General features: G+C 44.9%; 2 protein-coding genes and 1 non-coding gene across 4 annotated transcripts; 2 read left to right on the plus strand and 1 right to left on the minus strand.

Moving 5' to 3' along the window:
- Nucleotides 1–279: 279 nt before the first annotated feature.
- On the plus strand, nt 280–6,790 carry LOC123181162 (katanin p80 WD40 repeat-containing subunit B1 homolog KTN80.3). Of its 2 annotated transcripts, none has more exons than XM_044593405.1 (18): nt 280–535; nt 1,467–1,597; nt 1,715–1,832; nt 1,927–2,153; nt 2,375–2,477; nt 2,626–2,696; nt 3,358–3,381; nt 3,523–3,597; nt 3,693–3,836; nt 3,907–4,030; nt 4,156–4,863; nt 4,946–5,010; nt 5,108–5,230; nt 5,337–5,411; nt 5,490–5,608; nt 5,850–5,966; nt 6,055–6,123; nt 6,227–6,790. In XM_044593405.1, the coding sequence occupies exons 1-18, from the start codon at nt 508–510 to the stop codon at nt 6,306–6,308; spliced, it is 2,403 nt and encodes an 800-aa protein (XP_044449340.1). In that variant the 5' UTR covers nt 280–507; the 3' UTR covers nt 6,309–6,790. The 2 variants fall into 2 exon arrangements, with proteins under 2 accessions (XP_044449340.1, XP_044449341.1); XM_044593406.1 differs by having other exon boundaries at nt 4,156–4,419; nt 4,922–5,010.
- A 444-nt stretch (nt 6,791–7,234) lies between these two features.
- Nucleotides 7,235–7,337, plus strand: LOC123183733 (U6 spliceosomal RNA). The gene has a single exon (XR_006492762.1). It is a non-coding gene; the product is annotated as a U6 spliceosomal RNA (small nuclear RNA).
- A 669-nt stretch (nt 7,338–8,006) lies between these two features.
- On the minus strand, nt 8,007–11,011 carry LOC123181163 (E3 ubiquitin-protein ligase HAKAI homolog). Its single transcript, XM_044593407.1, has 3 exons — nt 10,655–11,011; nt 9,733–9,791; nt 8,007–9,201 (listed from the first exon to the last, which is right to left on the minus strand). The coding sequence occupies exons 1-3, from the start codon at nt 10,970–10,972 to the stop codon at nt 8,175–8,177; spliced, it is 1,404 nt and encodes a 467-aa protein (XP_044449342.1). The 5' UTR covers nt 10,973–11,011; the 3' UTR covers nt 8,007–8,174.
- Nucleotides 11,012–25,608: the final 14,597 nt, after the last annotated feature.

The raw sequence follows: 25,608 nt of genomic DNA on the forward strand, positions 1-25,608 counted from the left end.
TAGAAGGCATGGCAAAAAAAACAAAAACAGTACTCTGAAAAAGTTACCTTCAAAAGCATTTTGAAGCACTGAATTTATTTTTTTTGCCACGCCTTACAGGAATGTGATTTCATGATGAATTTTTGCAGGCACTTAGAACTTTTGTCAATGTTTCTCTCAAAAAAAATTAGAATTTTTTGAATTTATTTTAATATTTTTTCAATTTTACTGTTCATGCGGAAGCATATGAGCTCGGGATCAAAAGATGACTTTCGCCTTTTTTTTTACAATAACCAAGAAATACTCAGCTGTGCTCTTTGGAGTTGCTTTTCCCCTCGCCCCTCTCTCTCCCTCTCACTAGTTTGTTGCTACAAAATCGGGCAGATTTGTAGCACCAATCGAGAAACGGCATATAATAAGGGATCGATTCTGACACGCAGTTCGAAATCTTCTCTCCGCCGTCGCCGCCGCCGCCGCCGCAGCGAGTAAAAAAATAATTCAAGCTTTTGATGACTGCTGCCGTCACGGATGGCCACCAAGCGCGCGTACAAGCTCCGTATCCTACTTCTTGCTCCGTGAATAATCTATTACCTTCTGGGAATCTCGAATCAGGGTGCTTTGAGCCGACTTGCTTGGATCGGTGCAGTTAGGTTTTGGTTGGGTTGGGCTCGCGTGCAGCGATTACAATTGATTCCAGGAACCTACCTTTTGCATCTTGAGCTGTTCTTGGCTTCATGTTGGCCTTCTTAGTTTGTGATTGAGCTGAGTTGGTTCCAACGAACTAATGTAAGACGGAGTAACGGACAATTTTTTTGGGTGTGATTTTGCAACTGTGTGAATGGGCGTGTAAGTTTAGTGAAATGTCCTCTTGAAATTGAGGACTAATATGACCAAAGAAAATTTTACATGAAACAATACGGTTTTCTGCTGAACATTAAATTACATTTTTCGTGTTCAATTTTAATTCGAGAGAATGTGTGCTCAACAGTTTGTTTGTGAGGCTCCTTAAAAGAAATTTTGTTTGTAAGTGTAATACCGAAAGAAATTCAATCCTTGTTAGGAAATTTGCCCCTTGTGTTATGTAATTTACCATTGATTTTGTCACTTCAGATATTGCAGCAAATATGATCATGTTGTTGGGTCTGAACTCCTGACACCTACTTTGTGGAAGTTGTGAAACTCAATACTGAATCTTCAGATTTCGTTTTGTTAGACTCATTTAGGATAGCATGGATTGTAGAATTACTGAAACGAACCTAGTTCCACTCGCACTATGGTGTTATTACCTGTTCGATGTTGATAATGAGGTGCAGAATAATTCTAAATTTCTAATTGATGGCATGACCGCACAACTATTTCGCTCTGGGTTTTAGTTGACTATGTACCTAAAACAACACCAGAGAGTGAACTCTGACATAAACATTTAGCCTGACTTCATGGATTTATATCAGGCTACAACAGTTTCATGTTTCCTTGACAATGCCCAGAGGAGTTTGTTGCGCATGCTTCGGATGTCACTTGTGCCAAGTTTGGGAAGCGAACATCAAGAACTCTCATCACTGGTGGGGAGGATCAGAAGGTCAATCTTTGGGCTGTAGGGAAACCTAGCGCTGTCCTGGTAATGTTATATGGGGAGTTTCATCACTTTCTATGTCATTGAATTTTTGGTTGGTAGTCATTTAGGTGGTTGCTTATGCACTTACAATTACAAGTGAGTGTCACTACGCTTTTGCAGAGCCTCTCAGGCCATACAAGTCCAGTTGAGTCACTGAGCTTTGATTCCTCTGAGGTTATGATAGGTGCCGGAGCAGCAACCGGAACAATAAAAATATGGGATATCAAGGAAGCAAAAGGTGTGAACCAGTCTTCATAACGCTTGGCTGTATTTGAGGCAAAAAGATCAACTGTAATTATATCTTGTAACTATATCTGATTTTATTGCCACAGTTGTTCGAACTTTCACTGGGCATAGATCAAATTGCGCCTCTCTTGATTCCCATCCTTTTGGAGAATTTTTTGCGTCTGGGTCTTCAGATACAAACATGAAAATATGGGACATGCGGAAGAAGAGATGCATTCACACATACCAGGGTCATACCGGGAGGATTGATGTGCTTAGATTCACTCCTGATGGTCGGTGGATTGTTTCTGGTGGGGCTGATAGTTCTGTGAAGGTAAGAGTTTGAACATGTCTAGTAAATATGAAAAAAGTTTAACCTATTAAGCTGTACCACAGAAAAAATTGCAAGGGAATCTGCTGATTGGTCCAACCTATAAAATTGTCATAATGCTCATAACAGAACTAATATTAATAAGATGAATGAACACATGCTCTAGCGAAAAAATATCTTATATTTCTTCGGTCACTGATTATTTTTGGGAAATATCTTGCTAGATCTGGGATTTGACAGCTGGAAAGCTCTTGCATGACTTTAGGCTTCATGAAGGCCCAATTAACTGTTTAGATTTTCACCCCCACGAGTTCTTACTGGCCACAGGTTAGATGGATGACCATATTACTGTAAAACCTGTACAAGAATATAAGATATGTTCCCAGATAATATTTTCCTCCAAAATTAATTATACATCATCTAGACTTGGTTAGTTGTAACTTTTGCTTTCTGTTCTTTCCAAAAACTTCTGCAGGTTCAGCTGATAAAACTGTTAAATTTTGGGACCTTGAGACTTTTGAGTTGATTGGATCTTCTGGACCGGAGGTATAATATCTCCTAATTGATGATTTAGAAAGCTCAGGCTCTACATTTGTGTCTCCCAGTTCATGCTATCTTTGTGTTCAGATTGTGAAATAATGTAGTTCTATAAACACTATCATTATGCAGTCATCCAGCAAACTTATGTCCTAATAAAATTTACAACTTTTCTCAAGCTGCATTTGATCATACTCTTGGCTTTGATGTAATTTAATTTCAAACTGAGTTCAATCACTATGAATTGTGTTTGTCCTTTGTAATTATGCCTAAATCTGACCCTTTACAAGGACCCAAGGGAACACGTCAGAACAGCATTAAGCATTGATTTCATGTATTTGTACCCAGAGTCATGAAATAGTACCAAGTAATGCTGACCATGATTCATAAAATAGTATGTCGGACCAGATGTTGTAATGTACCTGAAATTGTGAGCCACGTAACATGAGCCTTAGTTGTTTATTATCATTTGTTAATTTCAAGTTTCTTGGTTTGTTTTTAGAACAAGTTTCTTGTGTATGCATATTTGAACTCTTTTATAACTTTCGGTAAGCCTGATGGTACATACCCACTCTTTTTTTTAATCTTCTGTACTTGAGCTATAAGTAATTTTAGTATCCATTTATCTTGTTTTCATCCTGGATTTAACTAATTTTTCAGCTTCATGCAGAATTATCGGGAATACTATATGCCGGTACAGATTCTGACCACAGCTACTCTGTTATTCATATTGTATATAGTTTCCCTATGGGTGGATGGGGATTCTTGATAATGACCAAATTAACTATCTGTAAGTGCTGTAGTCAATACTTATCGCAAGCTTCCGAATTTTCAGGCTAGTGTAGTTCGTTCTATGACATTCAACAGTGATGGCAAAGCACTTTTTTGTGGATTACATGAAAACTTGAAGGTAGATACTCTAGTAAAATGTCAAATTCCTCATTTCAAGCTTGGAACAAATGATGTCATAACAAAATCATTTGCATGTTATCCTTTTGCTTGCAGGTTCTTTCATGGGAACCTATCATATGTCATGATGCAGTTGATGTTGGCTGGTCAACATTAGCAGATCTAAATGTACAAGAGGGAAAACTTCTTGGTTGCTCATATAACCAAAGTTGTGTGGGAATATGGGTTGTGGACTTGATGGTATGATTCTATAAAATTTATTATGTTAGCATATGAGCAGTTCTGATATGGTATTAATCCTAAACTTCAGAAATTTGATCCATACACTGTCGGTAGTGCGGAAGCATTTTGGAATGGAACTGGTAATGGGCCATTACAAGCTGATAATAGCATATCATCAATGCTGGGAAGTTTATCGATTTCCAGAAGACCAGGTACCCATAAGGAGTTGTTATTGTCTCATGAATAAGTGAATAACATTTCATTTCCTAATCTTCGCCTGTTCTCTTTTAGTTAAGATTTTCACCCCAACACTACCTGTATTTTGTGTTTTTAACAGAAGCCAATGAAACTCCATCCAGTACATTGCTTAAGCGCCCGATGTCTATGTCGAAAGAAACTTCTGTACCAGTTTCTTCTGCAGTGAGGAAGAGATTATCAAAAGCACCTGGAATAAATAATCTTCGGCTGACAAGAGCTGAATCTGCACCTCTTCTTTCTCCTAGGGTTAGATTGAAGCCAAATTCTACTGACCACCAGAAGAGACACATAGCTAATGTTCGCTTCAAAGTGGATCTCTCTACAAGTGCCAGAATGATCGCTGGTAACTCACAGGCTTCTGCTGCTCCCACATATATAACTAGGTCCAATATATTTGCATGTAGTAGTGAAGGATCCGCTTTCGTGCCTGGTGTTGTCCCAAGGCATGTTTCTAAAGTGGATGCTGGTTCCAATCTCAGTGAAGCTGCCGCTGCTGACTTACCAGGTCATCTGGCTGTGGATCATGACAAAGATGTTCATCGCTGCATATTTCAGTCAAAACCAATTACTTCAAAAACTCCACAAAGGAAATTTATAAGAGAAACATCAAGTAATGGGGACATTAACTGTTTTGGACCATTGTGCACTGAAAGTGTTCAGTCTAACAAAGTTGATGACTGGTATGATGTTTGTGGTTTTGAAGAAACAAAATCAGCAGTTGGAAGGAATCCACAATTTGTGAATGTTAACAGAGCAGTAGTGTTTGGATCGAGCCAACTGGTGGATCGTAAGTGCTCCGCTGAATTGGTATGATATTATTTGATTTGAATATTTGATCCTCGTAGGGTTATCATCATGCTCTTTGTCAGGAGGAACGGGACATTTATGTGCGAGTTACGAGAGAAGCGAGTACGCACCAACGTCAGATGGCTTGGTATACATTACTTCCGAAACTTTAAGTTATGTTATTTGGGATGCCTTTGCTCATTCTGTTCATACCAAACCCAACTCTATATTTTCTACTTCTGTAGAGACAATCTTCATTTGCTGGAGAACGCAGTGCATCGGCTAATGATGACGATCTTATAGCTGACCTAATGCAAAACCATCAAGAATTCATTCATGGCGTGAAGTCGCGGCTGACAAAACTAGAGGTATTGAAGGGAAATAGAATCAGCAATAATATTTACTGCTGTTATTTGGGAGGCATGATTATGGTGCATATATTGAGAAATGGTAATTTCCATGTGATATTTGCAGCTTGTGTACCGCTGTTGGCAAAATAACGATATCAAGGGCTCTGTCAGTGCTATGCGAAGAATGTCGGATCATGCTGTGTGTACTTCCTACCATATCCCATACTGTAGTCTCATTCTATACAACGGCTGATGTCTTGCTCTATCTGTCTTGTAGGTTACTGCTGATATAATTAATGTTCTTATTATGGAAAAGAGTACCAAGTATATTACACTAGACATTTGCGCTTCTGTTTTACCTCTCGCCTCCAATCTTCTTGAAAGCGGATATGACAGGTATTTCATCTTATTTATTCATTCAGGGTATTATAATTTACCTTTTACCTTCCTATTGTACACTGGATAAGGTTTACTGATAGCCATTGCCGTGTTCCGTACTGCGGTCTTTTACTGCCCTTCGACTGTTATTTAAAAAAATCTTCATGGTTCACACAGTTTTTGTAGTATGAAAAGTCACAGATAATGTGATGGTAATATTTGGGCTTATACAAGTGTTTGTTGTCATCTACGCCCGCAGACATTTGAACGTTGCCTTGGCGATGATCCTTAACCTTGTCAAAAGCTTCCGTGCATCAATCTTTTCTACTTTGTCGTCTACTCCACCAGCCTGTGTAGACCTCGAAGCAGAGCACCGGTATTTTGCCCATCCCTCCATCTCATTCAGGGTGATCCTGCTGTACATACAATGTAATGCGTTTGTTCCATTTGTGCCACGTTGCTAGGTTGGAACGCTGCAGTATATGCTTTCAAGAGCTGGAAAAGATAAATGCAAGTCTCATCTCCTTGACAAGGTAAGCCCCTCTCTTTCAATTCAAAAACCAGGCGTTACTACCGAAAATCTGGAGATCTTATTAGTAATGTAAAGAACCGAAATGACACATCATCATCTTGTAGGCGAGAAGGCAAGGTTGGGAGATCAGCACGGGAGCTGAGCCTCCTCCTTCAGGATATCTTCAAGACACCAAGCAGTGTATAAATGCAGAAATTTCACCCTTTTTCTTTTGTACATGAAATACGTAGCGACGTAGGATTAACAGCTACGATGACAGAAGAAATATACGGGAAGTAGATACAAGTAGGGCAAAATGCATGTCATTTTCCGATAGAGATACGCAACATCCAGTTTGAGGTTAACTGGCTGAAGAGCAGCTGCTGCAGCAGAGTGGTGGCATACAGGAAACCAAAGCTTGATATATTCTTTTCGCTCCTTGTCTCTGTGACTGTGGATCAATGAACAACTGTATATGACACCTTCAGCTCTCAGCTCTGCATCTATGTTGACAGTGCATACAGTGAAAAAAGTATGAAGAAGATCTTACCTTGTCTTTATATCTGATAATGATATATCAAAGATTTTAGGATGGCTGATCACGTCTGCCTGCCGCGTGGTAATCTTCAAATCATGTGTATATACACGTAACAAGTATACACATGGATTGCAGCATGTCCTTCAGGTTCCTTTTTTTTGTTGTTGAGAAACTTGGTGAATTTTACTGTTGTCTTGTAGATGAAACTGCTGTTGTACACATCGTATGTGTGTGTTACGTGATAGAAAGTGTACAAAAACTGCTGCTATGAGCACGGTCAGATGAACAGTTTATACGTAGAATACGAGTTTCACGAGAACGTACTTGTACCTTGTACACGGCAGTCCGGTCTCGAAGTCACGTGAGACGGCTAGAGAAAACCCACAAGGGCACGCGCGTGTCAGAAGCCGCAGAAGATCCCCTGCAAAATCGTGCTGGACAGGACGTCAGCGTGGCCTTGGATCTGGCCCGTTAGTATTGAATCGGACGGCCCAAAGGAGGGTTGTGGGAGGGAAGCGGTGCCAGCGTTTAGTCCCACATCGCTTGCCGAGCTTCGCCCAGACCAGTTTATAAGCCGAGGCATGAGAGCACTCTCGTCTCTTCGGCGACATCCGATAAAATTGGAACGATACAGAGAAGATTAGCATGGTCGCTGCGCAAGGATGACACGCACAAATGGAGAAATGGTTCAAATTTTTTCGAGATTTTGCGCTATCACCCCTGTACTTTTCTGCTTGGCCCCTTTATGTTTTCCGAGACTTCACACTTATGACCCTGTGCTACCGTGTTTGGGCTTTCGAGATTTAGCGCTTTCACTTCTGTACCGTTGTGTTTGTGGCCCCTTCATGTTTTTGAGATTTTACACTTTCACCCCTGTACTGTTTGGCTCCTTTACGTTCATAATTTTTCCCTTACTTGGTGGGCATATCTTTACGCAGATAGAACCTCAGAGGGATATACTCATTACAGAAACCTTTTTGAGATTTTGCGTTTCAGCCACTATTCTTTTCTGTTTTGCATCTTTGCATTCATAAATTCTTACCTTTAGGGAACTCCTTTCTCTACAAAATGACATTTTAACAAGAAATTGCGTTTGTATTCAGTTTTCATTCACTTGTTCGTATTCAGTTTTCATTCACTTGTACTCCCTCCATCCCAAAATAAGTGTAGTTCAATTAAATTTGAGACACTTATTTGTGGGTGTTAGTAGTTCTGGTTCATAACAAAAACACACTAAAATATAATAAAAACCAAAAGGATGGCAAATAGAAATGCCAAGCATCAGACATAAAAAACTTGGCAGCCCAACAGTGGGCTGCATGCATTTTGTAACACCAAACAATTCACAAAAAATTCTAAAAAAACAATTCACAAACAGCATATGACAACTCAGATTAAATTGCATCGTTTTTAGCACAACATAGGCTGCCATCGAGTGCTCATCAGTTACATGCCAAGGTGGCAAAATTGCAATTTCCCAACGCAGTACAGCACGATTTTGGCAGCAGCCATAAAATTGGCACGCAAAAAACTCATCAAGTTCTGTTGAAAGACTGCTGTCCAGCAGACGGGGGTTGTGTAGGGGGGGGTGGGGGGAGCGACATCTGCATTTGCATCACCATAGGTAACTGTTCTTGGATGCCCCTTCCGTCGCCACGATCAGCTTGGCCTTGAAAATCCCTACCTTGCATGCCTGGATTCATCGAGCTGTCTGGCATCATCCCGAAACCAGCTGGCATGAAGGCCATGCCGCCACCTCCCTGAGATGGATTGCCCATCAACCCCATGCCCCATGGGCGCTGAAGCCCCTCAGGCACCGACGCTGAACCTTGATCTGATCCGGCATCTTGCAGTTGCATCTGGAAAGGAGCACTGAAGTACTGCGGATTCCCATCTTGTTGGACAGGGTAGCTGAATGATGAGTTGGGGATTAAAGGCTGATTCATATTCATATGCATCATGAAGTTTTGCTGATGAGGATGCATTGGAGAGAACATGAAAGGTGAATTAGGCATCACTTGCTGCTTGTCTTGAGTACCATGGTCAGGTTCTTGGCGAAGTGGAGTTGCACCAGGTGTACCATCATGGGCCCAGCTGTAGGGACGGTCAAATCCTTGAGGTGTGTTGTTTTCGGACTGAGTATCACCTGGTGGATAGTGGCGACCATGGAATGATGGCGGTTTGCTTAGCATAGGGGGCCTTAGTGGGGTGTGCTCCCTCTCCCTGGACTGGTGATACCGAGATCGGTCTTCACGCTCTTGCATGTGAGAACTTGAAGTGGGTGAAACACCCCGCCTTGGAGGAGCACGTGCGGTAGATATCTCAGGCATTTGAGATTGCCTTTGAGCATCTCCTCCAGAAGCACGGGAGATGTTAGGAGCATCTGGTTCATTACGTTCTTCCTTCTCCGTGTTAGTTTGGAGGAGATTTGCATGAGCTTCAGGTACATGAGACATAAATTCAGCTTTCTTAAGGAAAGACTTGAGGCACATAGGTGCAGCGCAGATAAAAATCCCTTCCATCATTTTCACAGTCTGAATCTTCTGAATGCGCTCATCACAACTGCGGATACAAATAAATATATAAGTTTCAAAATGACATGTCTAAGACCAAACGAGTCAAACAACATAGCAGTAATTAGTAAGCAGCAACATTTGTCCCTCTTAAGTACAATGTCAACGGGGGAAAACTACAATTGCTTGTTTACTATCTCATGGAAGGTACAGAACAATGTATATCACTGCTTAACTAATGTTAGCAACTATTGATGCTAACAGTAACAACTAGCAAAGATAAAAGGAAACAAGCTGAAACACAAGCAATTTGGGTGAAGGTTACTATAGTTCCACTGGACTACCACAAAATTGAAAATACATGCATGCTAACATGAGATCTACTTAGCTGAAGCTCCTTAAGCTCAATCAGTGGATACTTAAATGTCACATAGCAAGCTTATTTCAGCAAGTATCATGCCGTGCAGATACATCAGAGTTATGCAAGTTATCCTATCATGAATCAAGTAAGTCGCTCGATATACTACGAAGGTGAGAATGGGATAAAACCAAGTTAGGAAAAGTTCAGGAGAATGCTTACAGATAGCAGCTGGAATCACTTCTTGCACAGGCTAAACAGAAAGCATGTTCGCAAGGAATCTGCACAAAGTTAATTGAACGATTCAACTATGGAAAATAGCAAAAGAACTAAAATGAATAGACCACATATAGTTCAGGCCGGTAACTGATAGTCTCAGACAACAGGTAAAATATACATGCTAGTTTAGGGACATACGACTAGATGATTGTGAAATGTATTGCATGCAATCGGTGGTTTCGCTTGCTTATGCACTGTGTCGTACTAAAACTAGACAGGCTTGATAGCCGGAATACTTTCAGAAATCCGAGCACCAACCACGCCAGGAACTCTGAATAAAGTGAATATGAACATCCCATGCCGTCAATGGAGTAATTTAGATTCAGTATTTACAACAACACAACATTATCAAACTAATATAAATTCCATGTGCAAATTACGTGCAATCCCTAAAAGTATTAATATCGACCGATAGTGTAGCAGAAAAAATACGATTACTGCTTCCATTCAATACAGCTTCAAAACTGGACCGTAGGCCTCCCCTATTCGACACTTAAACAAAACAACCAACATCCTTTTTCTGGCAAACAAATGTACCACAAACAGAAGGATATAATATTGACTTCAGTTACATATGTCGCTGTAACACACCCCTAAAATATACCACTGCAAATTCCTACAGGTATTTTCTATTTCTTTTTGCGCAATATCAATAGTTTTACTAGCCTTGGGCTCTCAGACCCCTAAAATCCTTAAACAGTGAGCATACCGACACTGCAGAAATTCTACATCAGCCTGATGCACTTGACTATTTATTCCAAACAAGGATTACAATAGCAATTAACTCCTCCTGAATGATACATAATTAGATGGTGTTATATGAAGACATAGACAGGGGAAGATGCTGGGATTTAGGATTCCATACGAGGCGGCCGTAAATGGCGATGGGGAACTCGCAGCGGGAGCAGATGTGGACGCGCTCGCCGAGGGGGCGGCGGGAGCGGCGGCCGATGGCGCGCGTCGCAGCGATGGCGGAGTTTGTGACGGCGCCGAGGCTCTTCGCCACAGCGAGGTCTGCGATGACCAGGTGGTCGGGGCAAGCGACAGTCACCGATTCCGGGGCGCCGCCAGCCGCCGCGGCGGCGGACTTCGCCGGGGCGCCACCGGACGCCCCAGCCGCCGCGCCAGAGGCCGCGGCCCCGGAGTCCGACGAGCCGATCTTGCTCAGGCGTATCTGGAGCATCGCTAGGGTTTCTCAATTTCTGTCGGAGTTTTTCCCGTGGGTTTATTTGCTGCTTTTCTGGTGCAGATCTGGGCCCAGGAGCAGCTTCGATTTTTCAGCTTGGCCCGCTTGAACATACTCTATGAGTTAACTCGATGCCAACATTGTCTCAAAAAAAAAAAAGAACTCGATGCCAACAAAGAGTTTTTTTTGTTTTTGCCTATAAGAAAGAGTTTTTTTTTTGGATATGCAAGATTACATTTTCTTTTTCTTTGGTGAAGTCCTCGTAGCGGCGCAGATGGATCCTTGCTTGTAAAATGCAAACCCCAAAATTCTTATTTACAATGTGGCGTACTATCAACGTGAGAAGATGTGCTTTGCAAACCGGTTTGATAAAGTGTATTGAAGACGAGACAACAGTTTTTGTTTGGGAACTAAAAAAACAAGCACAAGGAATGCCAGTTTGATAAAGTGTATTGAAGACGACACAACAGTTTTTATTTGGGAATTAAAAAAAAACAGGCATAAAGGATGCCAGCTTAAAACTAATAAAGTGCGCGTAGGCTATGATAGCCCAACTTTACGTTCTTACATCCATGCGAGGAAAATAAACAGGGATACATATCGCGATTCAAAATGAGCGTCAAGATCACTATGGTCCGACTAGTTCAAACTCAAGAGTTCCTACGACTAGTTCAAACTCAAGAGTTCCTATGGAGAGCATGAAGATGCTTGATCTTGAGAAGGATGTCTGCCGCCGCATAACAGTCCTTCCTACTCCTTAGAGGGCGCCATTGCTGAAAAATAAAGACAATTTAAAGATATAGTTAATAGGATGGGATGAAATGGTTCCCTCGGTAATAAGTTTATTATGACAAGTCCATAGCGACCAAGCTAAATCACAAAACAGCACAAAACATTATCAAAGCTAAGCGATCGTAGCTGCCCGCGGGAGTTTTAACAGTGCCAAAATCCCCATCATCGAGTTTGGTTCCAGGATGGATCAACACATTCTCGAACGTAACTCCACAGGAATTTTGCGGGGGCATATTGTAACAATATATGGTTGACGTTTTCCAGTCCTCCATACTAACACATGTTGTCCGGACCGTGACGTTTTTAAAGGTTAATGCAGATGGAAGACGATCCACAAACGTCTACCAAATGAAAAGACGCACTTTTAAGACACATGGGTGATACGTCTTCAACGTATCCACTTTTTCAAACACTTTTGCTCTTTTTTGACTCTAATTTGCATGATTTGAAAGGAACTAACCTGGACTGATATTGTTTTCAACAAAACTAATTTGTTGTTATTCTTGTGCAGAAATAAAAAAAGTTCTCGGAATTAGACAAAACTTTACATAGAATTTTTTTCAGAAATATATAAAAAATACTAGTGCAAAGAACTACCGGAGGGGCCACCAGGGAGCGCCCCTGGGGCGCGCCATGAGAGCTTGTAGGCCCCACGTGAAGGAAATATGCCCTAGAGGCAGTAATAAAGTTATTATTTTATTTTCTTATATCATGATAAATGTTTATTATTCATGCTAGAATTGTATTAACCGGAAACTTGATACATGTGTGAATACATAGACAAAACAAAGTGTCCCTAGTATGCCTCTACTAGACTAGCTCGTTAATCAAAGATGGTTAAGTATCCCGACCATACACATGTGTTGTCATTTAATGAACGGGATCACATCATTAGAGAATGATGTGATGGACAAGACCCATCCGTTAGCTTAGCATTATGATCGTTAAGTTTTATTGCTATTGCTTTCTTCATGACTTATACATGTTCCTCTGACTATGAGATTATGCAACTCCCGAATACCGGAGGAACACCTTGTGTGCTATCAAACGTCACAACGTAACAGGGTGATTATAAAGATGCTCTACAGGTGTCTCCGAAGGTGTTTGTTGGGTTGGCATAGATCAAGATTAGGATTTGTCACTCTGTGTATCGGAGAGGTATCTTTGGGCCCTCTCGGTAATGCACATCACTATAAGCCTTGCAAGCAATGTCACTAATGAGTTAGTTGCGGGATGATGCATTACGGAACGAGTAAAGAGACTTGCCGGTAACGAGATTGAACTAGGTATGGTGATACCGACGATCGAATCTCGGGCAAGTAACATACCGATGACAAAGGGAACAACGTATGTTGTTATGCGGTTTGACCGATAAAGATCTTCGTAGAATATGTAGGAGCCAATATGAGCATCCAGGTTCCGCTATTGGTTATTGACCAGAGATGTGTCTCGGTCATGTCTACATAGTTCTCGAACCCGTAGGGTCCGCACGCTTAACGTTCGATAATGATTTGTATTATGAGTTATGTGATTTGATGACCGAAGTTTGTTCGGAGTCCCGGATGAGATCGGGGACATGACGAGGAGTATAAAAATGGTTGAGAGGTAAAGATCGATATATTGGAAGGCTATATTCGGACATCGGAAAGGTTCCGAGTGATTCGGGTATTTTTCGGAGTACCGGAGAGTTACGGGAATTCGCCGGGAGAAATATTGGGCCTTATTGGGCCATACGGGAATAGAGGAGGCAGGCCAAAGGGAAGGAGGCGCCCCCCCCATGGGTCCGAATTGGACTAGGGGAAAGGGGACGGCGCCCCCTGTGACGCCCCCGATTCAATCGTACACTAATCATGCACGCAAACGTGTACGATCAAGATCAGGGACTCACGGGAAGATATCACAACACAACTCTAAAAACATAAATAAGTCATACAAGCATCATAATACAAGCCAGGGGCCTCGAGGGCTCGAATACAAGTGCTCGATCATAGACGAGTCAGCGGAAGCAACAATATCTGAATACGGACATAAGTAAACAAGTTTGCCTTAAGAAGGCTAGCACAAACTGGGATACAGATCGAAAGAGGCGCAGGCCTCCTGCCTGGGATCCTCCTAAACTACTACTGGTCGTCGTCAGTGGCCTGCACGTAGTAGTAGGCACCTCCGGTGTAGTAGGAGTCGTCGTCGACGGTGGCGTCTAGCTCTTGGGCTCCGGCATCTGGTTGCGACAACCAGGAAGAAAGGAAAGGGGGGAGGGGAAAAAAAGCAACCGTGAGTACTCATCCAAAGTACTCGCAAGCAAGGATCTACACTACTTATGCATGGGTATCTGTGTAAAGGGGCAATATCGGTGGACTGAACTGCAGAATGCCAGAATAAGAGGGGGATAGCTAATCCTATCGAAGACTACGCTTCTCGCAGCCTCCATCTTGCAGCATGTAGAAGAGAGTAGATGGTAAGTTCACCAAGTAGCATCGCATAGCATAATCCTACCCTGCGATCCTCTCCTCGTCCCCCTGTTAGAGAGCGATCACCGGGTTGTATCTGGCACTTGGAAGGTGTGACGCCCTCGATTCAATCGTACACTAATCATACACGCAAATGTGTACGGATCAAGATCAAGGACTCACGGGAAGATATCACAACACAACTCTAGACACAAATTAAAATAATACAAGCTTTATATTACAAGCCAGGGGCCTCGAGGGCTCGAATACATAGGCTCGATTACACAAGAGTCAGCGGAAGCAACAATATCTGAGTACAGACATGAGTTAGACAAGTTTGCCTTAAGAAGGCCAACACAAAAGCATCTACGATCGAAAAGGCAAGGCCTCCTGCCTAGGAGCCTCCTAACTACTCCTGGTCGTCGGCGGTCTCCACGTAGTAGTAGGCATCAACGGTGACATCTGGCTCCTGGGCTCCGACATCTGGTTGCATCAACCGGAAAGAAGAAGAAAGGGGGAAAAGGGGGAGCAAAGCAACCGTGAGTACTCATCCAAAGTACTCGCAAGCAAGGATCTACACTACATATGCAACATTATCAAAGGAAGGTTGTATATGTGGACTGGGCTGCAGAAAAGCCAGAATAGAGGGGAGAGCCTAGTCCTATCGAAGACTACATCTTTTGGAAACCACCATTTTGCAGCAACAGGAGGGAGTAGAGTAGCATAAAGTAAAGTAGTAGTAGTGTTATCAACCTCGGCCAGAGATCCTTTCTCGACTCCCTGCGAGAAAGCAATCCCAGAGCCATACTATCCAGTTGTCATCACAATCCAGTTCTCATCACAAGTATCCAGTTCTAGTTGTATCGATCGGGATACAACTCCAAGTGTCCGTTACCGTAGGACAGGCTATCGATAGATGTTTTCTTCCCTGCAAGGGTGCACCAACTTACCCACCACGCTCGATTAACTCCAGCCGGACACACTTTCCTGGGTCATGCCCGGCCTCGGCCAAACAATACGCTGCAAACCGACCTAGGAGTCAGCATGCCGGACTAAACCTATGCCCCCAGGGGTCATGGGCCATCGCCCCGGAACTCCTGCACGTTGCGAACGCGGCCGGTGAGCAGACCTAGCTACCTCCTTAAAAAAGGCAGGTGCTTACCAGTCCAACCCGGCGTGCGCCGCTCAGTCGCTGACGTCTATTAAGCTTCGGCTGATGCATACGACGCAGAACGCCCATACTATGCCCACGTGATGGTTAGTGCTATCAGGCCAGAGGCCCCTCGGATCAAATATCCAAATCGTAGTGGATTGGGAACGCGCGGTAACAAGCAGAGACTCACGAAAGATGTGAACCCCGTTGCCCCGTCTCGAGGACTTGCGGCAAGGGCTAGGAATGCCCGGCCACGCCTCGTAAGTATCTCGCGGGCACCTTCCAGGTCAACCCGACTCCACATCACTCACGGGTACCCCTCAGGGTCGACCCGCCTTTCCAAGAAACAGATGTAAAGTCCAAGTGTTCGTGTGTCCAAACATTAAGGGGAAAACCCGAGGAATCACCCCCGGTGAATTCCACTCGATGTAATCATCAAAGTGAACGTAAGAGGAACCACCCTCGAGGTTCACACTTGAGGGGTTGCACGACAGAGTCGTATCGGAAGTGGTTAAGGCGGAATCACCCTCGATGACCACGACCGAATAGCTACACTACAGGGTTAACATCAGAAGTGCTGCAGAGGTCTCACCCTCGGCACTCGATAGTAACTCTGCACAGTCGAGCAACAAAAGGGGCGTGATGTGATGTGAGGTGTCGGGCTCTGGTCGTCGATCACGTTGATCGAGTCGTCGATGATGAAGCAGGGGCAACAAGGACAAGGTGGGGGTCACTGATGGATCACTAACCAACCTATACTAAGCAATTTAGGATAAGCAGGTAAGGTACAATGAGCAGGTTACAAAAGCAGGCTATGCATCAGAATAGGAGCAAACAATAACAATAGCAAAATCTAATGCAAGCATGAGGGAATGGAATGGGCGATATCGGGATGATCAAAGGGGGGCTTGCCTGGTTGCTCTGGCAAGGAGGGGTCGTCGTCGACGTAGTCGATCACAGGGGCGGCATCGATCTCGGGGTCTACCGAAGAGAAGAGGGGGAAGAAACAGTAAATATAAAGCAAACTGAGGTACCAGTAAGCATGACAAGACGATAAGCAGAACTAGGGTGGACCTAACGTAGTACTGCACGACATAGGTGAAGGGGGAATTCAACCGGGAATGTATTCCCGGTTCCGGACCTGTGCTAGACAGATGACCGGAGGGGGAATGTTCCATGTTCAGCATGCTAGGGGCATGTGACAGATGAACGGACCGCGTATTCGGAAACGTTGGATTTTTGTGAGCAACTTTCATGTAGAAAACATTTTCATCGGAGCTACGGTTTAATTTCTATGAATTTCTAAAGGCTTAAACATTTTTTGGAATTAAATAAATTAACATAAGGGTTTATTGCGTTAGCATGATGTCACAGTGACATCAGCAGTCAGCAGGGCGGCTGACCAGGTCAAACCTGGCCTGTGGGTCCAGTGGGACCCACATGTCAGCCTCTGTTAGTCTAACAGTGTATTAAACTAACTAATCTAGGTTAATTAGCTACTGGACCCAACCTGTCATAGGCAAATGACTAAACTAATTAAGTTTTAATTAACCTAATATGCGGTGGGGACCCCATGTCAGTGGATGGGGCTGCCCAGTCAGCACAGTTGACTAGATCAACTGGTCAACTGGGGGCCAGGGGCCCCACTGGCAGTGACCCAGGGGGTGGCCCCGGTCGGCCACGTCAGCGTGGGCACCGGCGTCTAGCCATCGGTGGCAAAAACCACGGCGGAGGCATGGGTCAGCGGGGGGATTTGGCTACAGGGCATCTCCGGGCTCGTGTCCTAGCTCGATCGATCGAGCGGATGAAGCCGCATCGTTCTGCGGTGGTGGCCCGGGCGGGGAGTGGTCGGAGCCGTCGCCGGCGACATGGACGGCGGAGACACGAGGCACGGCGAGCTCGCAAACGGCGCAACAAAGAGCAAAACAAGCGGTGCTGAGCACCTACGGCGTCTACGCGTGCAGACGAGCATGATGGACATGCTTGCGCGAGCGTTCGGTCACCGGAACATGGCCGGCGACGAGCTCGGCGGAGGCGAGCTCGGACATGTGGGGAACGACACCTACAGGCGCGGCAACGGCGGGAAGACGGAGGGGAGAGAGGCGAGGCTCACCGGGCGGCTACGTAAAGCCCTTGGAAGGTTAGTAGCAGCAGCAGGCATCGCCGGAGTCGACGAGGATCGTCGGAGCAGATGCGGAAGGAGGGTGGCTCGATCCGCTGCCTGCAGTGCTCCCCGGCTTGCGCTCGTGGACGGGGACGAGGTAGTCAATGACGGTGGAGCTGACAGGCAACGATGGCGAGGTGAGGAGGTCGCGGTGGCCGCGAGTTCTACGGTGGCGAGGCCATGGCGGCGCTCGGATGCGGTGGGGAACGAGGGGGAGAGCGAGGAGGGAGAGAGGGGAGTGGAAGAGGCGGAGTGGACGAGGGAAGAGAGCGGGCGACTGGGGTGGCAGAGCAAGTGGAAGGGGAGCCCGAGGCGTCGAGGGGATCCTTATCCCCCTCGTCGACGGCGAGGTGGTTCGGCGGCGACGCGCGGGCGCGCGCCCTCGGTCGGTTGAACAGGGGGAGGGGAGAGCGACCGGGGAGGTAGGTGGGCCGGACTGCTGGGATGGGCCGAAGCCCAAGGGGAGGCCAGGGGCTCTCCCACCCCTTCTCCTTTTCTTTTCCTTTTTTTTAACTTTTGCTTTTCTGTTTTAGCTATTTTAGGCCACTTAGACATTTTGCAAAAATTGTTGGTTCACCACCAATATTACCAGAAGAATATGTTCCACATGATGAACATTTTAGTTTTCATGTCTGAGCATTTTTAATTTCACAAATAAATTCAAATTGAATTCAACTGGAATTTGAAATGGAATATTGATCAAAGTGACCAAGCACTGTTATAGCGAAAAGATTAGCTTGATCTCAGGGATTACTGTAGCATCATTACACCGGGGTGTTACAGAAGGGTGTGTTTTATTAAGTATCCGGTTCTAGTTGTCATAAGGTCAAGGTACAACTCCAAGTCGTCCTGTTACCGAAGGTTATCTTCGCGTTCCCAAGTGGCTTCATCTTTAGTATGATTCAACCATTGCACCTTGAGGAACTTGGTAACCTTCTGGCGGGTTCGACGTTCAGCTTCTTCAAGAATGCGGATCGGATGCTCTTTGTATGCGAGATCATCTTGAATTTCAATCAATTCCGGATCCACTTCACGTTCCAGATCCTTGAAGCATCGACGAAGTTGCGACACGTGGAATACGTCATGGACGTGAGAGAACTAAGGTGGCAACTCCAGTTGATAAGCCACCAGTCCACGACGGGCTAGAATGCGGAAAGGACCAATGTAGCGCGGAGCTAGCTTGCCCTTGAATCCGAACCGATGAGTGCCTCTCAAAGGAGTGACATGCAAATAATCTTGTTCACCAGGTTGATAAGTTGAACCCCAGTGTTTCCGGTCATAGTTGCTCTTCTGGCGGGACTAGGCCGCCTTGAGATTATCCCGGACAATGCGAACCTGCTCTTCAGCTTGTTGAATAATGTCTGCTCCCCAGTTTCTGACCAATTCAGAGGGGTTTGGCACTTACGTCCATAAAGCACTTCGAAGGGTGCCATCTTCAAGCTGGCTTGATAACTGTTGTTATAAGAGAACTCCGCATAAGGGAGAGATTCTTCCCACTTCTTGCCGAAAGAAATAACACAAGCCCGAAGCATGTCTTCAAGAATTTGATTGACTCGCTCGACTTGGCCTTGGGATTGGGGATGATAAGCAGTGCTCCAGGTAATATGAGTTCCCATTGCCTCTTGGAAACTATTCCAGAACTTTGAAGTGAATATATTGCCGCGGTCTGAACTGATCTCCTTCGGAATGCCGTGGAGTGACACAATTCTGGAGATATACAAGTTTGCTAATTGGCTAGCAATGATTGTCTCCTTGACTGGCAGAAAGTGAGCAACCTTCGAGAATTGGTCGATGACGACAAAGATAGCATCGTTACCTTTCTGAGACTTGGGAAGGCCAGTGACGAAGTCCATCTGAATCTTATCCCACTTCCATTTAGGAATCAGAAGCGGTTGTAAAAGTCCAGCCGGTTTCTGATGTTCTGCTTTGACGCGACGACAAACGTCACATTCTTCGATATATCGAGCAATGTCTTGCTTCATTTTAGACCACCAGTACTTCTGACGGATGTCTAGATACATCTTGGTACTTCCCGGATGAATGGAGAGAGGGGTGTCATGCGCTTCTTTCATCACCTTCTCTGTCATAAGCTCGAACCGGGGTACTACAATGCAATCTCTGAAGTATAAGGTTCCATCTTCACCAAGTGAGAAATCTCTAGATTTCTCTAAGGCAAGATCCTTTTTCATCAAATCAACGTGAGCATCTTTGGCTTGTGCAGACTTAATAGCTTTGAGAAGAGTTGGTTCCAGGACAAGGTTATTCAGAGAACCCTGTGGAACTAGTTGAAGGTTCAGCTTGCATAGCTCTTCATAAAGGTGGGGTTGAGCTTTGAAGACCATATGATTGTTGCAATAAGACTTACGGCTCAGGGCATCGACCTTTACATTAGCCTTGCTAGGGGTATAGGATATACCGCAGTTGTATTCAGCAATAGCTTCCATCCATCGCTGCTGACGGAGGTTCAGATCTGGCTGAGTAAACAGGTACTTCAGACTCTGATGATCGGTGAAGATCTCACAACGATTACCGAGAAGGTACTGTCGCCATAGCTTCAGTGCAAAGATAACCGCAGCAAGCTCGAGGTCATGAACTGGATAGTTCTCTTCATGAGGGCGCACTTGACGGGAGGCATAAGTAATCACTCTGCGCTCTTGCATTAGGACGCAGCCTAATCCTTGTTGTGAAGCGTCGCAATAGATGACGAAGTCCTTGCGAGAATCAGGGGGAGCAAGCACTGGGGCAGAAGTCAGCTTGTCCTTGAGTGTCTGGAAACTTTCCTGACAATTGTCTGTCCAATCGAACTTAACGCCCTTGTGAAGCAGATTAGTCAGGGGCTTGGCAATCTTGGAGAAGTTCTCGATGAAACGGCGGCAATAACTGGCAAGTCCGAGAAAGCTTCTGACTTGCTTAACAGTCTTCGGAGGGGTCCAGTCAAGAATAGCCTGAACGCGCTCTGGGTTGACGGCAATACCATCCTTGGATATGACATGACCAAGGTAGGTGACTTCGGGAAGCCAGAATTCGCACTTGGAATACTTGGCATAAAGTTGATGCTCTCGAAGCTTCTCTAGAACAAGTCAAAGATGTTCAGCATGTTCTTTGTTCTTTGAATATACCAGGATATCATCCAGATAGACTACGACGAACTTGTCGAGGTAATCCATGAATATGTAGTTCATCAAACGGGAGAATGTGGCTGGAGCATTGGTCAAGCCAAAAGACATGATGGTGTACTCGTAAGAACCATAACGAGTGACGAATGTCGTCCTTGGAATATCCTCTTCACGAACACGGATCTGGTGGTAACCCAACCTCAAGTCAAGTTTAGAGAATATCGATGAACCAGCCAGTTGATCATACAGATCATTGATCCGAGGAAGGGGATATTTGTTCTGAATTGTAGCTTGGTTGATAGGACGATAGTCTTGGACCAAACGGTTCGTACCGTCCTTCTTCTTGATGAAGAGAGAAGGTGCTCCCCAAGCAGAGGAACTTGGACAAATGAAACCCTTGCGAAGAGATTTGTCAATTTCATCCTTAAGTTCAAGGAGCTCATGAGGCGGCATCTTGTAGGGGCATTTAGCAATAGGAACGGTGCCTGGTTTCAAGTCGATGACGAACTCGACAGCCCGGGCAGGGGGTATTCCTAGAAAGACATCTAGGAAGTCACGAACGACTGGAATCTTTTCAATTCCCTCAAGAGGTGCTGCGTTCAACGCATTCAGGAGATAGAGTCGGGCTTCGGCATTTTGAACCAGATGATCATTGTAGCTTACTATCTCATCTGAAGGGTGCAGAAGGTGGACAGTTTTAGTGGCGCAAATGATAGAAGCCGTATGTGCTATCAACCAATCCATTCCCAGAATGAGGTCAATATTGGAAGACTTCAGAATAATGGGGGAGGCAAAAAATTCCAACCCTTCGATTTCAACTGAAACGTTGTGGCTAACCATGGAGGTTTGGCATTGGCCCGCAGGGGTTTTACCACTAGTGGAATGTGCATCTCTTCGTATTTAATGCCATGCATGAATGCAAAATCTTCGGATATGAAAGAATGTGATGCTCCTGTATCAAATAAACAATAGCTGGTACTGAATTAACAAGAAGAGCACCCATCACAGTGGCAGGCTGGTCTTGAGCTTCATTCAGATCAATATGATTAGCCTGACCACGACCATAAGGTCTGGCATTGTTGTTGTGGGGCTGATTGTTATGGCCAGTTGAAGGCAGAGCCAGCTGGCTCCTTTCCTGATTGCACTCTTTGGCAAGGTGACCTGGACGGCCACATCTGAAGCGCAGACCATCATTGGGATTGGGAACAAGAGCTTGGGGTGGTACAACTCGAAGAGGCTGCCTCTGCGGTGGAGGAGGCAGACGAGGTGTAGTATAGGACTGTCTTGGTGCAGGTGCAGTTGGACGATATATGCTGTGGGGAATCCATATCCGACGCTTCTGCGCTGACGGGCCCGAAGATGAGCCAGCGTCATGGCTGTGCCTGAGGGATCCGTGGTGTTCCCGAAGACCAGTCTCAGCCTGAATAGCCTTGTGCACTATGGTGGCGAAATCAGCAAAGTCATGCACCAGGAGCGCTAGCTTGATATCAGAGTGAAGTCCGTCACGGAACTTCTCTTGCTTACGAGCATCAGTAGCAATGTCTTCTTCAGCGTAACTGAAGGAAATACGCCCTAGAGGCAATAATAAAGTATTATTTATTTCCTTATATCATGATAAATGTTTATTATTCATGCTAGAATTGTATTAACCGGAAACATAATACATGTGTGAATACATAGACAAACAGAGTGTCACTGGTATGCCTCTACTTGACTAGCTCGTTGATCAAAGATGGTTATGTTTCCTAGCCATAGACATGAGTTGTCATTTGATTAACGGGATCACATCATTAGGAGAATGATGTGATTGACTTGACCCATTCCGTTAGCTTAGCACTCGATCGTTTAGTATGTTGTTATTGCTTTCTTCATGACTTATACATGTTCCTATGACTATGAGATTATGCAACTCCCGTTTACCGGAGGAACACTTTGTGTGCTACCAAACGTCACAACGTAACTGGGTGATTATAAAGGTGCTCTACATGTGTCTCCAAAGGTACTTGTTGGGTTGGCGTATTTCGAGATTAGGATTTGTCACTCCGATTGTCGGAGAGGTATCTCTGGGCCCACTCGGTAATGCACATCACTATAAGCCTTGCAAGCATTGTGACTAATGAGTTAGTTGCAGGATGATGTATTACGGAACGAGTAAAGAGACTTGCCGGTAACGAGATTGAACTAGGTATCGAGATACCGACGATCGAATCTCGGGCAAGTAACATACCGATGACAAAGGGAACAACGTATGTTGTTATGCGGTCTGACCGATAAAGATCTTCGTAGAATATGTGGGAACCAATATGAGCATCCAGGTTCCGCTATTGGTTATTGACCGGAGAGGTGTCTCAGTCATGTCTACATAGTTCTCGAACCCGTAGGGTCCGCATGCTTAACGTTACGATGACAATTTTATTATGAGTTTATGTATGTTGATGTACCGAAGGATTTCGGAGTCCCGGATGAGATCGGGGACATGACGAGGAGTCTCAAAATGGCCGAGACGTAAAGATCGATATATTGGACGACTATATTCGGACTTCGGAAAGGTTCCGAGTGATTCGGGTATTTTTCGGAGTACCGGAGAGTTACGGGAATTCGTATTGGGCCTTAATGGGCCATACGGGAAAGGAGAGAAAGACCCCAAAGGGTGGCCGCACCCCTCCCCATGGACTAGTCCGAATTGGACTAGGGAGGGGGGCGCCCCCTTCCTTCTTTCTCCTTCTCCCTTCCCTTCTCCTATTCCAACAAGGAAAGGAGGAGTCCTACTCCCGGTGGGAGTAGGACACCCCCTCCTGGCGCGCCTCTCCTCCCTAGGCCGGCGGCCTCCCCCTTGCTCCTTTATATACGGGGGCCGGGGGGGGCACCCCATGGACACACAATTGATATATGATATTTTAGCCGTGTGCGGTGCCCCCCTCCACCATACTACACCTCGATAATATCATTGCGGAGCCTAGGCGAAGCCCTGCGTCGGTAGAACATCATCATCGTCACCACGCCGTCGTGCTGACAAAACTCTCCCTCAACACTCGGCTGGATCGGAGTTCGAGGGACGTCATCGAGCTGAACGTGTGCTGAACTCGGAGGTGCCGTGCGTTCGGTACTTGATCGGTCGGATCGTGAAGACGTACGACTACATCAACCGCGTTGTGATAACGCTTCCGCTTTCGGTCTACGAGGGTACGTGGACAACACTCTCCCCTCTCGTTGCTATGCATCACCATGATCTTGCGTGTGCGTAGGAAATTGTTTGAAATTACTACGTTCCCCAACAGTGGCATCCGAGCCAGGTTTTATGCGTTGATGCTATGCACGAGTAGAACACAAGTGAGTTGTGGGCGATATAAGTCATACTGCTTACCAACATGTCATACTTTGGTTCAGCGGTATTATGAGATGAAGCGGCCCAGACCGACATTACGCGTACGCTTACGCGAGACTGGTTTCACCGTTGGGAGCACTCGTTGCTTAAAGGTGACTGGCGGGTGTCTGTCTCTCTCACTTTAGTTGAACCGAGTGTGGCTACGCCCGGTCCTTGCGAAGGTTAAAACAACACCAACTTGACAAACTATCGTTGTGGTTTTGATGCGTAGGTAAGAACGGTTCTTGCTAAGCCCGTAGCACCCACGTAAAACTTGCAACAACAAAGTAGAGGATGTCTAACTTGTTTTTGCAGGGCATGTTGTGATGTGATATGGTCAAGACATGATGCTATATTTTATTGTATGAGATGATCATGTTTTGTAACCGAGTTATCGGCAACTGGCAGGAGCCATACGGTTGTCGCTTTATTGTATGAAATGCAATCGCCATGTAATGGTTTTACTTTATCACTAAGCGGTAGCGATAGTCGTAAAAGCAATAAGTTGGCGAGACGACAACGATACTACGATGGAGATCAAGGTGTCGCGCCGGTGACGATGGTGATCATGACGGTGCTTCGGAGATGGAGATCACAAGCACAAGATGATGATGGCCATATCATATCACTTATATTGATTGCATGTGATGTTAATCTTTTATGCATCTTATCTTGCTTTGATTGACGGTAGCATTATAAGATGATCTCTCACTAAAATTTCAAGATAAAAGTGTTCTCCCTGAGTATGCACCGTTGCAAAAGTTCTTCGTGCTGAGACACCACGTGATGATCGGGTGTGATAGGCTCTACATTCAAATACAACGGGTGCAAAACAGTTGCACACGCGGAATACTCAGGTTAAACTTGACGAGCCTAGCATATAACAGATATGGCCTCGGAACACGGAGACCGAAAGGTCGAGCGTGAATCATATAGTAGATATGATCAACATAGTGATGTTCACCGTTGAAACTACTCCATCTCACGTGATGATCGGACATGGTTTAGTTGATATGGATCACGTGATCACTTAGAGGATTAGAGGGATGTCTATCTAAGTGGGAGTTCTTAAGTAATATGATTAATTGAACTTAAAATTATCATGAACTTAGTCCTGATAGTATTTTTGATATGTTCCTAGAGAAAATTATGTTGAAAGATGTTAGTAGCAAAGATGCGGATTGGATCCGTGATCTGAGGATTATCCTCATTGCTGCACAGAAGAATTATGTCCTTGATGCACCGCTAGGTGACAGACCTATTGCAGGAGCAGATGCACACGTTATGAACGTTTGGCTAGCTCAATATGATGACTACTTGATAGTTTAGTGCACCATGCTTAACGGCTTAGAATCGGGACTTCAAAGATGTTTTGAACGTCATGGACCATATGAGATGTTCCAGGAGTTGAAGTTAATATTTGAAGCAAATACTCGAGTTGAGAGATATGAAGTCTCCAACAAGTTCTATAGCTAAAAGATGGAGGAGAATAGCTCAAGCAGTGAGCATGTGCTCAGATTGTCTGGGTACTACAATCGCTTGAATCAAGTGGGAGTTAATCTTCCAGATAAAATAGTGATTGACAGAATTCTCTAGT

The sequence above is a fragment of the Triticum aestivum genome, chromosome 1D, assembly GCF_018294505.1.
Source record: "Triticum aestivum cultivar Chinese Spring chromosome 1D, IWGSC CS RefSeq v2.1, whole genome shotgun sequence".
Classification (NCBI taxonomy): Eukaryota; Viridiplantae; Streptophyta; class Magnoliopsida; order Poales; family Poaceae; genus Triticum; species Triticum aestivum.